Here is a 17,142-nt window from a genome sequence, read left to right as displayed (position 1 = left end):
AGTACCATTTTTTAACTCTTATTACATGCCAGGCACTGGGCCACATGCTCACATAGATTAATTCATTTTATATTCACAACAATCGTGTGAAGTATGTATTGTCATGGTCTCATTTAGAAAAACAGGAAACTGAAGCAAGAGAGGTTAACTAGCTCTCCTAAGTGTCACGTGGCTGGTAAATGGTGGAGATGAGATTCGATCCAGGCTATCTGATTCAAACCTTTTTCAACAATTGATATTTATTGAATGCTTAATAGAGTCTGAGCATTGCCCTCCATGTTTTCTGCGGATAAGTTCACTTATTCCCAACAACCACTCTGCAAGGTAAATGTCATTAATGTCTCCAGCTTAACAGATGAGGAAATTGAGAATTAAAATAATTAAATAATGTGTCCATGATTATAGAGCTAGTGACAGAATCCATGTTTTAACCATTATTGCTATACTAATACCCTGCACTAAAGGGAAGAAATACCTGTTTCTTTATGCAAAATGTACTTGGCATTATTCTCAAATAAACTCTTGTTATCATCATATTTAGGTCTTAAAGAAACAAGGTCAGAGAAATTAAGTACTCTGGTCAAGGTCATGCACCTACTAAACGGTAGAACCAAGATTTCCACCCCACCCCCCCCCAACTGCATCGGACTCTAAAGTCTGGATGCCTCGCTATCACAAGATCCTGATGAAATGACTTCAGTACCATGCCCACACCTAAAACCATAATCTATAATAGTAACTACTGTTTACACAGTGGTTTACTTTCACAATGTTTTTTATAAGTATCATCTTGGTTAAGTCTCATTATAGCCTTTTAAAGTAGCTTATTATCCATATATTAGTTCTGGGGAAAATGAGACCCAGAGATGTGGAGTATTAACTTTTAAGTGGCAGAGTCTACATGAAAAGTACAGATATCTCAGTAAAAGTTAGTTCTTCTCACAACCACATGGCTTGCAGGCACTTATGGGGTCCCCAGTGCAACTAATTTCCCTCATAAGAAAAGCCATCGATAGAAGCCATTTTCTGAAAGGTCTTTGTGAAGCCCTTTTAATACGGCCAAAAACTACAGAATTGTGAACCTCTGAAGTCTCGAGGACTGTGAGTTTAGTTTCTATTTCATGCATGGTTTCCGTTACAGCATCCTGATAGCAGCATCCTATCAGACTTTTAACTGATAGGAAACTCTATTTTATGTTGTATTTTGCGAGGCCAAGAGCACAGAAGCTTAAATAAATGTGTCAGGACCTATCTATGTTAGCAAAAATAGAGGGGTGGGTGGTGTTCAGAACAGACCACTACCATCTTTGTCCCAAAAATTTTTACAGAATACCCATCTAGCCTCTGATCCTTTTCTCTGAGCAGGACACAGCATGGTGAGCAGTGGTCAGGGGAATGGACAGAAAGAGACAGAGAGTAGATACTGAGGAGGTGACTAACAATATATATAGTGAAGAAGTAAAAATTTTCCCAGGTTTTGAGTCCTGACAATGGCAGCTGAGATAAAAAGGAAGGTTGCCTGGACTATAATTCAGACTGCCTCATGTATTTTTCACTTACTAAAGACAGGATTTTCAGCCTTGGGTCCTTCCTCTGTAGAAGTAAAAAAACCTGTCGTCTCGCACAAAATCATAGGAAGACTAAGAAGATGTCAAGTGGCCAACAAGTACATTAAAAGGGGCTTACCATTATAAATCATCAGGGAAACAGAAGTTAAAACCACAACGAGATACCACCTCACACCTGTTAGGATGTCTATTATCAAAGAGATAAGTGATCATTAATGTTGGCAAGGATGTAGAGAAAAAGGAACACTTGAGCCCCTGTTGGTGGAATATAAACTGGTACAACCACTATGGACAACAGTATGGAGGCTCCTCAGGAAAGAGAACATAGCAATCCCCCTTCTGGGTGGATATCCAAAGGAAACAGACTCATTATCTCAGAAAGATGTCTACATTCATGTTCATAGAATTATTCACAATAGCCAAGTACAGAAACCGCTGAAGTTGACAGACGGAGAAAGAAAATGCAGCGTAGGTATGTAATGGAATATTATTCAGCCTTAAAAAATAAAGAAATCTTGCCATTTGTAGCAACATGGATGAACCTGGAGGGCATTATGCTAAATGAAATAAGCCAAGGGAGGACAAATACTGCATGGTATCACTTACATATGGAACCTAAAAAAAAAAAAAGTCAAATGTATGGAAACCAAGAGTAGAAAAGTGGTTGCCAGGAGATGGGGGTTCAGAGAAATAAGGAGACATTGCAAAACAGTACAAACTTTCAGCTATAAGATGAGTAAGGTCTGAGGATCTAATGTACAGCAAGCATAGTGAGTATAGTTAATAACACTGGATTGTATAATTAAAGTTTCCTAAAGAATAGAACTTTAATGTTCTTACCAAAATTAACTAAGTAAATAAATACATTTAAATATATATAAATATATTTAAATATCATAAAAATGACATTGGGATTAAACTCCCAATGTCATTTTTAAAAGAAATAGAACCAAAAATCACCAGATCTGTATGACACCATAAACCCCAAATAGCCAAAAAGCAATCCAGAGGGAAAAAAATGGAGCTGAAAATATCACATTACCTGACTTCAAATTATACTACAGAGCACAATAATTAAAACAGCATGTCATTGGCATAAAGACAGACATACAAACCAATAGGACAGAATTGAGAGCCCAGAAATATAATAAAACCACATAGATACTGACAAATAATCTTTGACAAAGGAGCCAAAAACACACAATGGAGGGAAAAAAGCCTCTTCAATAAATGGTGCTGGGAAAATTGGAAAATCACATGCAAAAAAAAAAAAAAAAAATGAAATTTGACTATACCTTGTCCCCATACACAAAAATTAATGCAAAATGAATCAAAGACCTAAACATAAGATCTGAAACAATAAACTACATAAAAGAAAACATAGATACTAAACTTATGGACCTTGGCCATGGAGAACATTTTATGAATTTGACCCCAAAGACAAGGAAAGTCAAGGCAAAAATAAATGACTGGGACTATATCTAACTTAAAAACTTTTGCACAGCAAAAGAAACCAACAACAAAACAAAAAGGAAGCCAACCAAATGGGAGATGATATTCACAAACAACAACTCTGATAAGGGGTTAATATTCAAAATATATAAAGAACTCACAAAGCTCAACAACAGACAAGCAAACAATCCAATTAAAAAATGGGGATAGGACCTGAACAGACACTTCTCCCAAGAAGACATACAAATAGTAAATAAATATATAAAAAGCTGCTCATCACCTGACCAGGTGGTGGTGCAGTGGATAGAGCCTCAGACTGGGACACTGAGGATCCAGGTTCTAGACCCCAAGGTCGCCAGCTTGAGCACGGGCTCATCTGGTTTGAGCAAGGCTCACCAGCTTGAGCCCAAGGTCGCTGGCTCAAGCAAGGGGTCACTCGGTCTGCTGTAGCCCCCCGGTCATGGCACATATGAGAAATCAATCAATAAATAACTAAAGAGCCACAATGAAGAATTGATGTTTCTCATCTCTCTCCCTTCCTGTCTGTCTATCCATATCTGTCCCTCTCTCTGACTCTCTCTGTCTCTGCCACAAAAAAAAAAAAAAAAAGCTGCTCATCTTTGCTAGCATTAGAGAAATGCAAATCAAAACCACAATGAGATATCATCTTACACCTGTTAGATTGACTGTTATCAACAAGACAGGTAATAACAAGTGTTAGAGAGACTATGGTGAAAAAGGAATTCACTGCTGGAGGGAATATAAACTAGTACAACCATTATGTAAAGGAGATGAACATATGGCAATGAACAAAAGAAATGAGGTCTCTGCTCTCATGGGACATGCATTCTAGAAAGAGGAGAGTGACAATAAACAAATAAGTACACGAACTTGTTAACTCTTGAATAAACGGTGATTTTCTGATAATTAAAATAGAGTGCTTTAGCCAAGAAGGACTTGACTACATGGTCAGGAAAGGCCTCTCTGAAGAGGTGCTTTTGATTTGATATCTAAATAATGGGAATACAGCTAGTTGAACAGCAGAGGGAAAAGGTAGCTTGGACAGAGAAGATAGCTAATACTGAGACTGAAGGCTAAAATAAGCTTAGGATATTAGAATGTTAAAGGAACAGGACAGAAACTGAGAAAGGAAGAAAAGAAGGAAGGAAGGTGGGAAGGAAGGAAAGACAAGAGGAAGGAAGGAGAGAAGGAAGGAAGGATGGGAAAAGAAGAATGGGGGAGGGAAAGAAGGAAGGAAAGGGAAGCCATCATACTCTCAGAGTGTCCAGGTGGGATATGAGGCCAGGTTGGACTAGTTTCAGGGGTCAAACTTTTTACACAGGGGGCCAGTTCACTGTCCCTCAGATCGTTGGAGGGCTGCCACACACAGTACTTCAGTACACTGACCACCAATGAAAGAGGTGCCCCTTCTGGAAGTGCAGCGGGGCCGGATAAATGGCTTCAGGGGACCGCATGCGGGCCGTAGTTTGGGGACGCCTGATATAGAGATGGGAGGACAGATGCCACATATGCTTTAGAAATAAAGTTGACAGATATCACTGACGAGGAATAGGAGCAAAGGAGGAACCAAGGTGACATCTGGATTTTGGGCCGTTCATTTGGTTTCCTGTACTAGATCATGAGCTTTGCGAGGACAAAAACATATTGATTTTGTTCACCTGGCACATAATACAAATTTAATAACCATGGTGGAAAGAATGAATGCATTAAGAAACAAAACTCTAGGACAAGGGGCAGAGGGTTGTCAGGGCAGGCTTCATAGAGGTGGAGATGCCCATACAAGGGGCAAGGACGAGTTGAATCTGTCAGGATGAGTTGGCAAGACCGGGAAGAGCACTGGATGCTGACAGCACAGCATGTGCCAAGGGGGGCAGGCAACACACCTGACCAGAGCAATGTCACTCAAATACCTGACCTGCCCAGGGTAAATTATCAGCTCTGTGACGGGGCCAGACTCTAGAGAAGCCAGAGTAGTGAATACATTATTCTCTTTGTCATACCTTGATACAGAAACAACTGGTAAGATCAGTGGTGGGATTCAAATAATTTATCAACCGGTTCTCTAATGACTGTTTTAAGTATAAAAAAATGATATAGCAAAAAGGTAGTTTATTATTTCATGCATTAAATACTTAAATAATAATAAAAGAGGTACACAAAACTAGATTATGTTATAAGAAAGAGTTTTAAAATGTCAATAAAAATATTAAATAATACCTGACAAAAACAAACAAACAATAAAACATGAAGTAAGGAATGTAAATTTGTGATTTCTGCATTGGGCGGCTGCCCAGTCACCCACCTTAGAGAGAACACTGATTACAAGTGCTATTTTAACAACTGGTTCACCAAACTCAATCAAAAACTAGGTATTGATTCTGCCGAACCGGTGCAAACCAGCCAAATCCCACCCCTGAGTAAGATCTCCAAAGAAGCAAGGCAAAAGGGGGAAAAATCAGAATCCAGAAATTGGGCCCAAAGCCAGCCCGAGTCCTGCGGAAGTGTCGGCCACAGCCCTGGAGGAAAGTCCGGGTCCCACTGAAATTTAACATCATCTCCCCAACATCCAAGACTTCACTTGATTTTTGATGCATGGTTTCATACTGTTTTAGGGGGAGAAGCATTTTATCTAAAGAACATGCTAGAGCAAACAGCTTTGTGCGTCTCCTGGGACAAACCTGAGGAGCATCTGATGCAAACCAAGGACAAAATATGCCCCGAGAGCAAACCAGCCAGTGTGTTCACTTAAATCTTTCTGCACTAAGCCCAGCTCTTTGAGGGCATGAATGTATATACCACATGGGGAGTTTATTAGAAATAAGCACTTAATAGAATATAAATATTACTAGTTATATAGATTAAAGATACACAGAGAGAATGACAGTGACACAAAGGAAAGAGAGAAACAGGTTGACAGAGATAGAGGAAGGCACTGAGAAAGAAAGGGAGTGAGAGAGAGGGGCGATGAGGAAGAGACAAAGAGAAACCAGACAAACATCAAACATGGTGAACAGGTATGCGTGATTCCATTTGTCAAAGGAAAAGAAGGTAGATGTTTTTGTTCTTTGTAGGTTAATATGTAAATGACATTCTGATTTATTAGTGGTCTCCAGCAGATGAGGTGATGATTAGCACATTTCCATATTTATAGAAAAGCAACACTAACTTTCCAGATTTATAGAAAATCAGCTCTTCACAAATAGCAAATTGTGCTATTACCGACATATGGTTTTCTATAAACAGAGCTGAGGTAATTATCCCTGGGACAATTTGTTGGTGGGCTCCTTTTGAATATTAATCACATCGGAAGCCCATTTCTGCCTCACAGATTTTAAAGAGGAGGGGCTATGAGATACCCCAGGCAATTAATTAGTAATCCAACACCAAAGATGGGAGCCTACATGAAAGGCTTTACCGTGACCACATGGTGGAAAGACCATGGGTTCCGGGCTCTGATGCCAGATTTATGCAGCTCTGGGCAAAGTAATTAACCTCCCTGAAGCATCAGTATTTCTGGGTTAAAACTGTTGTAACATCAACCTCCATGTGTTGTCAAGAAAATTAAATGAGAATATACACAAAAGCAACTAGAACCCGGTAGGTACTCAACAAATGTCAGCTCTTTTTCCTTCCTCATGTTTTTGAATGATTCTCAAAAGACTCACTTGAATTAAGTTTTTTAAACTCTTTTTTTTTACACTGACCCATACTAAATTATTTATTTTGTATCATGACTCTGCACACATATCCATGTCTATATTTAACTGGAAAAAGTTTCTTGAGGCAATAACTTTACTTCACTGCCTACAACACCCTGTGATATTTTCTATTCTATCCTTGTTCAAAATGTTGTTTGTGATCCATGCATTGATTTCAAGAACTATCTATTATGGGGTTGTACCCAGTAGTTAGAAGACTACTATGCTACAAGAGGGTAAGAACCATATTTAGATTTGCTCACCATTGTATCCTTAGCACAAACACATAAGAGATACTCAATAAACATGTGAATTATGAAAGGATGAATATATGGATGTATGGCTGAACTAATGAATGAGCTTAGCCAGGAATCTAAACGAATGTCCCTTTCAAACTCTGTCTTGTTTTTGCACACTTACTACATACTAAGTCCTGTGCTGAGTGCTAAAGAGACAGAAAATCATCAGACATGATACTTGGTTGGTTTTAAAGATCTTGCAATCTAGATAAAGAAAAAGTATTAACATTGGAAACATTGTATATATCGTATACTTTAAAGACCAAACTGTGTGAAATTTATAAGAATGTGTTGAAGAAAAGAAGTGGCCAGTCTGGGATGGTGCAGTCAGGACAAATTCTTGAAACTGGGAATTTGACCTTGAAAGCATGGATAGATCTCTCACCCTTCTACTCATTCATTAATTAGATTTATGGTCTCAAACTAGTAAGCATCAGAATGCCCTGAAGGGCTAGTCATAACAGAGTTCTGAGCCCACTCCCAGAGTTTCTAATTTAGTAGGCTTGGTATGGGTGCCTGAGAATTTGCATTTCTAACAGCTTCCCTGGTGATGCTAATGCTGCCAGCTGGAGTCCACACTTTGAGAACCACTGTTCTAGCAGTTTGGAGGGAGACCATGCTGATGTCATGCCAAGAAGTTTAGACTTTATTCTTAGCCATTCAGGATATTAGGCAAGAAAGTGATATCATTAGATCTGTGAAGTAGAAAGATTCTTCTGATAGTAACAGCTGAGAATGGATTGGAAGGGCTGATCCTTCACCTAAAAACCACTTGGAGCCTCTGCAGTAATGAGTGAAAGATGAGGCCCCAGCCCACCAGTGTAGGAGTAAATGTGGAGAACCACAGATGGACCAGAGCTGTCCGGGCAGAGAACTGAGGGTCTCAGAGATCGACAGGGGTGAAAGAGGAGGAGGAATCTGGGATGCCTCCAGTTTTCTGGTGTCACTGATGACTGGTATGGCAGTTCCATTGACCAAGAATCTACATTTAAAATAAATTTTAATGTTTTGAATAACAAAATCCCAGATTATTACTAAAGAGCTAGCCATGGTGAAATAGAAAACACATACTTTTAGGGAGCCAGACGAGTTAAAGTCATGCTTGTAGTGCATAATTAGCAAGTCATTTCACCCACTAGACCAGTGGTCCCCAACCCCCCGGGCCGCGGACTGGTACTGGTCCGTGGGCCATTTGGTACCGGTCCTCAGAGAAAGAATAAATAACTTACATTATTTACGTTTTATTTATATTTAAGTCTGAACAATGTTTTATTTTTTAAAAATGACCAGATTTCCTCTGTTACATCCTTCTAAGACTCACTCTTGACGCTTGTCTCAGTCACATGATACATTTATCCATCCCACCCTAAAGGCTGGTCCGTGAAAATATTTTCTGACATTAAACTGGTCCATGGCCCAAAAAAGGTTGGGGACCACTGCTCTAGACCTTAGTCCCCTGTAAATAATACCAATAACTTATAAGGTTGTCATGAGGACTAAATGAGATCATGCTGGGCTCATAGTAAGTGCTCAGGAAACTGCAAACCATGTTCTGGTGTCAGCACTGACCACTGTGTACATAAAGCTTCTACTCACCTATTGATTCCATTTTCTCTTTGTTGAGCACCAGAAAATACTCATAAATGCCACCCATCGATCCAGACGTTATGTAATGGGTGCCATAGTCATTGATGAACTTGGCATACATGCCGTAATTGTACTGCTCCGGGAGCTCCATTAGTGACTGCAGCATGCCTTCATCAAGCATAATATTGTCTCTCCTCATCTTAAAATGAGCTGTCTGCACCTTTGTGAAAATTCTCATGAAGCTGTATTTCTGCCAACAGCCACAACCGCCATGGAATGAGGGAAAAGAACAAAGACAGTATGCGTTTTAAATGTATGATATGATGCAAAAGGTCATCATTCAGTACCTGTGGGAAATACATATGTATTTACTGATAAATATGTAAACATAAATACCTATAATGGAGTATTAGTATATTTTACAAGCACATATTAGACACCAGGGTGTTCCTGACTTCTTTTCCCATGACTGACTTCATCTCTCTTCACTGCCACTGTGCAGGTCAAGTTCTCATCAATGCTCCCCTGGATTACTTACTATGCTGTGCTTCACTGTGCTCCTCACCTCTACTGTGTCCCCAGTCCATTGTCATCTCCACATTTCTTCTGCTCTAATTAAAGTGTTGCATTATGCAACCTCCTACACAAGTATTAGGTATCTGATACAAATTATGCTTAGAAATATTTTCAGCCCTGGCTGGTTTGCTCAGTGGTAGAGTGTCAGCCTGGCTTGTGGATGTCCTGGGTTCAATTCCCAGTCAGGAGACACAGGAGAAGCGCCCACCTGCTTTTCTCTTTCCCCCTCTCGTTTCTCTTTCTCTCTCTTCTCCTCCTGCAGCCATGACTCTACTGGGGCAAGTTGGTCCTGGGCACTGAGGATGGTTCCATGGCCTCAAGTTTAGGTGCTAAGAAGAACTCAGTTGCTGAGTTGCAGTACCCCAGATAGGCAGAGCATTGCCCGCTAGTGGGCTTGCCTAGTGGACCCTGGTAGGGCGCATGCAGGAGTCTCTCTCTTTCTCTGCCTCCCCTCCTCTCACTGAATTAAAAAAAAAAAAAAAGAAAAAGAAAATCTTTTCAATGACATGGCAAATTGCCAAGATTATTTAGTTATTTAATTTACTGAATGAATATCTAATAGTACCTATATGCACTTGCACTATGCTAGGTGCAATGGATATAATCTTGACTGAGATAAGCCCCTGCCCTCATGCAGTTGATGTTGTAGTTAGTGATTGTTAGATTGTTCAGTATAAAAGCAGGACCCTGGTATATAATCATTATCATCATCATCAGAAGAAGAAAGCCAGGACCAGGATAATGTTTTAAAAGGAAGAGGGTCAAAATGTAAACCTTGATCCAAAGTGACAGTCAAAGAGGTCACCTGCTTTTAGAAAAGTCCACATTAATATGTGATATCCAGATAATAGAACAATACTTTCCCCCTCAGATCAATAGCTAATTTGTGGCAAAGCTCCTGAATCTGATTCATATTTGGTAAGATAATTTTTGTAACTGTATTTTCATCATTCTAAATAATTTCTTGAGGTCCCTACTATATCCCCAGTTCAATAAATATTTCTCTGGCTCTTAATTACCTCTTCCTCATCATCACTCCCTACTTTGCCTTCCTACCCCTGTGCTTCCGCTGCCTAAAGTACTTTCAATCCCAAATCTGTGAGGCATAGTCTCATCTCCCAGCCTTTGTACTGCTGTTCCCCAAGCCTAATCACCCTTTCTGCCTCCCTTCCTCTGGAGCCCTTGAACTAGTTTTTAGGTCTCAGTTTAGGTAGATACTTTTCCCTCGGGTAAGCACTGCCTGATTCCTCAGGACAATAGATAGCAGGTAGTGAAAGTTTGATGAATAAATGAAAAACCGATTCAGCATGCCAACCCCTCTGATCTAGTTGGAAAAGTAAGGCTTGCTTTAGAATTCTTCCAAGTCTAGTTAAGAGGGTCTGGCTGTTTCTCTTTAGGACATCACCATTCTAAGTATTTCCCTCTATGCTCCAGGTAACCATGTAAAAGGATGGGGTGAAGTGAGAAGGGGTCTAGTCTCATGGCTGCATTTTATTCCCTTTGTGATGATTCTGTGTACAAAAGTGTAATAAGGAAAACAAACGTGATTACCACTGATCAGACACTTCCAATTACACAAGCAAATGAAGGTTCAATTACCACTGTACTTTTTAATGCAATTAAGGTAAGGGTGTTCAATATAGATTATGGAACACTGTGTGACAGAGGCATTATGTTTTAATACCTTCTCGTTATACTTGCTTAACTCATTCAAGATCGAAGAGGCATGTGACCCGGATACACCCACATTCACTGTTACAGGGCTGCCAGCAGGACCTGCGCCAACGGTCAACCCACCTGACAGAGATAGGTCATTTCTTAGTTTTGAAAAAAGTTCATTGGTATCATCATAGGACTCTGAGGAGAAACTAGAGTCTGCCAGGGCCTGAAAAGAAAAAAATAGATGTTTGCTTTGTGCACATACAGTTTTTTCTATTTATACTTAATATTTATTCATTTATTCATTCATTTATTTATTTAGAGAGATATGTGGGGTAGAGGGAGATGAGTAGCATCAACTCGTAGTTGCTTCACTTTAGTTATTCATTTATTTCTTCTCATACGTGCCTTGACTAGGGCGGGCGGCTCAAGCCGAGCCAGTGACTCCTTGCTCATACCAGTGACCTTGGGCTCAAGCCAACCTCTTGGAACCATGTCAGTGATCCCACACTCAAGCCATTGACCTTGAGGTTTTGAACTGGGGCCTTGGTATCCCAGGCTGACGCTCAATCCACTGCACCACCACCGGTCAGGCAAAATCTGTACATTTTTAAAAATCTTTGATTTGTAAAATATCTACAAAGTTTCAGGTTATTATAAATAAGTGTTTTAAAAAGGATAAACCAGCCTGACCAGGTGGTGGCGCAGTGGATGGAGCATCGGACTGGGATGCAGAGGACCCAGGTTCGAGACCCCAAGGTCACCAGCTTGAGCGCGGGCTCATCTGGTTTGAGCAAAAGCCCACCAGCTTGGACCCAAGGTCACTGGCTCGAGCAAGGGGTTACTCGGTTTGCTGAAGGCCCATGGTCAAGGCACATATGAGAAAGCAATCGATGAACAACTAAGGTGTTGCAACATGCAACGAAAAACTAATGATTGATGCTTCTCATCTCTCTCCGTTCCTGTCTGTCCCTGTCTATCCCTCTCTCTGACTCACTGTCTCTATAAAAAAAAATTAATTAAAAAAAATTTTTTAAAAGGATAAACCAGGCATCAGGTTTATTAAGATACCAAAAATACAGCAGTATAGAGTTACTGTTTAGTGGTACTGCTAAAATGTTTATTTAAATACACACACGGATGATTCTGGTAAAATGCTATATCTGTCTAGTTCTAAGCACTGATTTCCTTTTTGCTGGGTTATCCTTCCTGTACAGAAGGTCACTGCATGGTTTTGCAATGTATTCAATAGAGATACAGAAAGCCACATCTGGGCATGAACCAGGGAGGAAGGGGGCAAAGAAGGCCATGCACATGATGATAATTCTAGGCAGAGGGATGCTTTAGTGCTGCCCACAAATGTTCAGTTATTTCATTCCAGGCACACAGTAGGAGTGCACTTCTCTGCCACCTTGAACTGAGACATGGTCTTATGCCTTGCTTGAGCCATGGAAGCGAGGCTTTAGAGCACATGCATGGTTCACTGAGCTATCACAAGAGCATCTGGTGAGATAGGATCTCTATTAGTTTGGGTCCTGAGTGTCTGTGACCACCTTCGGATGGACAAGAAGTGTAAGTAAGGCATTGTTGCTTCAAAGCACTGAGATTTCAGAATCCTCTGCTGCCAGAGCACAGCCTAGTCTGTCTTGCCGGATATGTAGACTAACGTCTACACCAGGGGTAGTCAACCTTTTTATACCTACCGCCCACTTTTGTATCTCTGTTAGTAGTAAAATTTTCTAACCGCCCACCGGTTCCACAGTAGTGATGATTTATAAAGTACAGAAGTAACTTTACTTTATAAAATTTATAAAGCAGAGTTACAGCAAGTTAAAGCATATAATAATAATTATTTACCAAGTACTTTATGTCAGATTTTCGCTAAGTTTGGCAGAATAAATCTTTATAAAACAACTTACTATAGTTAAATCTATCTTTTTATTTATACTTTGGTTGCTCCGCTACCGCCCACCATGAAAGCTGGAACACCCACCAGTGGGCGGTAGGGACCAGGTTGACTGCCGCTGGTCTAGACCGTCCTCCAGGTTAGGAGACTCCCATTGCCCATGTCTTCCAGTTTGGCTTATCTTAGGCCTGATGGCAGAGGTGGAAGTGGGTAGGAGAAGCCAACTCCTTAAACACAGACCTAATATGCCTGGGTTTATCTTGTGTCAATATTTTTCTCTTGAGGAACTTGGAGGAGGGGGGAATACGACTTGATAATTGTTTAGAGTCCTAGGATTCTACTATCTCTCTCTATAGATTATGTGTGTGTGTGTGTGTGTGTGTGTGTGTGTGTGTGTGTGTGTGTGTGTAATGTGTTTGACTATATAGATATAATGAATATAAAATTCATTCTCCCTTCTAAATGACATGTTCAAGCTTAGTTCAGATGGATCTGGGTTTGAATCTTTTCTCTGCCTCCTAGCCTCCTACTGCAGTACAGCTTTGAGCTGGACACTTTATCCTTCTAACTCTCTGGGTTTTTAGCATCTACAATGGGAAAATGATGACATTGACCCCATCATGCTGTTCTGGAAGAATGTGTGCAGACGTAGAAGGATTGCCACATAGTAAGCATGCAGGGCAGTCCGCTGTGGGGACGTCTCCCCCAGAGGGTGAGTGCTGAAGAAGTGAGAGGTCAGGAGCCATGTGCTGCCCTGAGTGGTCTTTTAGAGATGGAGAGAATCTTGGTTCAGCAGCAGTTTGCAAACACTGTTCAACAGCAGAGCCCTTTCTTTAAACAAAATCATATGCAGAATACCCAGATATGAAAGTGACCAGTGGGGAGCCACTCTTGGGAAGGTCGGGGCATAGGTCTCAGAACCCTATCCAGCCACCTCCTGTCCTGCCCTCAACTTTACAGCTTAGGAAACTGGGCCCAAGCAGTGGCAATGAGCTGCTCAAGGTCCTATATACATTTGTTCATCGGTGTCTGTGGGGGATGGTTCCGAATACCCCATGGATACCAAGATCCACAGGAGCTCAAGTCCCTTATATAATGGCATAGCATTTGCATATGACCCACGTATATCATCAGTATACTTTAAATCACTTATAATAGCTAATACAATTTAAATGTTATGTAAATATTTGTTATACTGTGTTGTTAAGAGTATAATGACAAGAATAAAAAAGTGGCCTGATCAGGCGGTGGTGCAGTGCATAGAGCGTTGGACTGGGATGTGGAGGACCCAGGTTCGAGACCCCGAGGTCGCCAGCTTGAGTGTGGGCTCATCTGGCTTGAGCAAAAAGCTCACCAGCTTGGACCCAAGGTCGCTGGCTCAAGCAAGGGTTCACTCAGTCTGCTGAAGGCTCGCTGTCAAGGCACATATGGAAAAGCAATCAATGAACAACTAAGATGTCACAACAGAAAAACTGATGACTGATGCTTCTCATCTCTCTCCATTCCTGTCTGTTTGTCCCTATCTATCCCTCTCTCTGACTCTCTCTCTGTCTGTTTTTTTAAAAAAAAAATAAAAAAGTGTGTACATGTTCTATACAGATGTCACCATCATAGGTAGCCTAACTACACAGTATACATCAGCAACAATGTAGCATTTATGTTTTCAAATATTTTGGATCCATGTTTGGTTGAATCCACAGATGCAGACCTGCTAATACAGAGGTCTAACTGTTCTTATATTCTAACAGCTCCACAACTTGAAATAGTTCTGACTAGTGGCCCAGAGAATAGGGCCTAAAACTATTTTTTGGTTTTGGAATGGAGCCAAGATCTAGCAGGTGGGTGATCACATCTTACACCACTCCCTAGCCCTGCCCTTGACTCTCAGTACCCGTTACCACTGAGAACATCTGGGACAGGTGTAAAGGAACCTGCCACCACCAGCAAGCTCTACAAGAAATAAAGTCTCCCAGTCAAGGCATCTATCTCCACCAACAGGCCTCTCCTTTCTGCCCCCACCCTACTGTGGCCTGTGAGTGCCCCTGTGGAGACTTACTTCAAAGCGGTACATTAGGAAGTTGTAGGGTTTCCGGAAGTACTTCTCATCATCTCCATAGTACAGTTGCTCACAGGCAGGGTCGTATCGAAGTTCCCTCCATTCCCCATTGTACACTGTCTCACACTGGCCCCCATAATATCTGGCGTCGTACACACTCAGAGTTTCTTGCTGGGTCAGGATGTTATACCTATATTGAAAAGGCAAGCAGCTTCTGGGAGAGAGCACTGGAAAGGCCAAGATGGCCTAAAGTATCTAGAAGATGTTGTAGCTGGTTGTCTGAGCAGTGGTTTCTCAAACCGTGTTCTGTGGAGCCCTCAAAGTACCTTACAGGTCATATTGGGTACGATGGATGAGCTGGGCCTGGGCCATGAGGTTCTCTTTAACCAGAGCAGCAAGACAGCTTTGTTCAGCATCTAGGACAGTCCTCCCACATGGGAGACACCCCTAAACTTATTGTTGAATAAGTTAAAGAAGAATATGCAGAATTGTCAAGAGTCCAAGCATAAGAACCAGATAGTCTGAACCCGTCTCCCATCTCTGCCACATCTAGCTGTGTGACCTTAGACAAATCACTTAACCTCTCTGTGCCTCAGTTTAGCCATTTATAAACACCAGTGAATACTTCCACATAGAGTTAATCATTAGCTGAAACATGTAAAAGAATCATAATTGTTATTAGCATGTATTAAGTACTAAATAAATGTTGCTGCTAGTATTATTTCGGAAAAGGGCTTTGCTGATTTAAAAAAACTACAACATAGGTTTGGAATATTGGGTGTAAGTCACAGTGCTGACCTGAGAATCTAACCCTCATAGAGACTGTTGTCTTCAAGGCAGAATGGACTGTCAAAGGGTACACAGTTTGAGAGTCAGGGAAGCTGCTGTTTAATTCCCAACTCTGTCATTTACTAGCTTGTTGACTTTGGAAACATTCTAGAATATTCCTGAAGGTCATTTTCCTCACTTGAAAAACAGACATAAATAAAACTACCTCTTACGGTCTTTGTGACGTCTAAATGAGAGTGTTAAAGTAAAACAGAAGTAAAATTGATAGTTTCTATTAGGCATCCAACATTTACACTGCCTTTCCCCTACCCAATACTGTTCCAGAAATATTTTCCCAGGCTTCTGTCTCTGAGGCACTACAAATCTGTCTGCTCAAGTTATATTTTAAGTTATGGATGGTCTAATCATATTTAGGTAAAGATCGTGTTAAACAGGTAAAACACAGTTTCAATTTTCTTAAAAGAGAAAGTTAACCAAAACATTTAGAGTTGGCTTAGCGTTCCAATACCTGACAATCAAAGTCTTTTATATTATAGACTGATTGTCCATAATTATATTATAGATTGTCTGTTTTTGCCTCTCAAACTCCTATCCAGCCTTTAGGACCCAACTCAAATGTTGCCTCCTCTGAAGAGCCTTCTTTGATTTTCTTGGACAGACATTTGTCCGTCCTCTGTGGCCCAAGGGCATTCAGTGGTTATGTTTGTCTGTGGCCTCTGTGGAAAGGCATGAGGGCTGTAAGATGAGGTGTAAAAACTGGGTAAAACCTGCTTCAGAGGAATAAATGGACTGTTAGAGAGCACCTGGCATATGGTAGAAATTGAATGTAAATTAACTTCCTTCTTCCCTCCCTTCTCAACCTCTTCCTTCATAGTAGTAAAAGTAATATAATAATTATTCTAATGAGTTGAAGTCACCCTCTACCAGACATTTAGCACACATTAGCTTTCAACCTCATGACAATTTTGCAAATGTGGAAATTGAAGCTCAGGAAAATTAAGTGATTTGCCTGTAATTGCAGCAGATTTTTTTTTCCTGGATTATTTTGGACACAAATCTGGGTTCTTTCCCTTTACATCTCCCTGAAATTTCTGCCTTCCCCTTACTGAACATGTTTCTGCCTGTAGCTTAGAAAAACCAGATCTCTATCAAGCCAAAGAAAACTCAAAGGAATAGTAAGTTCTCAGATTGTCCTGTAACCACTAAGCATTAGTAAAGCCTATATCTATTGGGGGAAATTGGTTGCGGAAACCCCAGTGAAAAGAAATAGAACTACTTTTTGGAAATCTACTGTACAGAAATATTCACACATGTACAAAAATAAGTGCATAAAGATGTTTATTGCAGTGTTTGTTTATTAGAGAAAAATGGGAAACAATGGTATTTCAATAGAAAGTAGTTAAGTTATCATATAATTTTACTATAGGAGAAGAGTTGACTAACTTTTTTTTTAAGCAACGGGCCAGATAGTAAACACTTTAGGCCTTGTAGGCTACAGATCTCTGTTGCAACTACTAAGCCTGTGATGATG

General features: G+C 40.6%; 1 protein-coding gene across 1 annotated transcript in view; it reads right to left on the bottom strand.

Moving 5' to 3' along the window:
• Nucleotides 1–17,142, bottom strand: part of C8A (complement C8 alpha chain) — a 66,375-nt gene that overhangs the window by 25,551 nt on the left and 23,682 nt on the right. Inside the window, exons 5-7 of the mRNA XM_066376396.1 lie at nt 14,823–15,012; nt 10,886–11,086; nt 8,635–8,875 (exon numbers count right to left, since the gene is read on the bottom strand). Coding sequence (XP_066232493.1) covers nt 8,635–8,875; nt 10,886–11,086; nt 14,823–15,012 — 632 coding nt within the window. The remainder of the gene's footprint in view (nt 1–8,634; nt 8,876–10,885; nt 11,087–14,822; nt 15,013–17,142) is intronic.

This window comes from Saccopteryx leptura, chromosome 3 (assembly GCF_036850995.1).
Source record: "Saccopteryx leptura isolate mSacLep1 chromosome 3, mSacLep1_pri_phased_curated, whole genome shotgun sequence".
Lineage (NCBI taxonomy): Eukaryota > Metazoa > Chordata > Mammalia > Chiroptera > Emballonuridae > Saccopteryx > Saccopteryx leptura.
The sequence above is the reverse complement of the archived record's forward strand: the minus strand, read 5'-3'. Positions and strand labels throughout refer to the sequence as shown.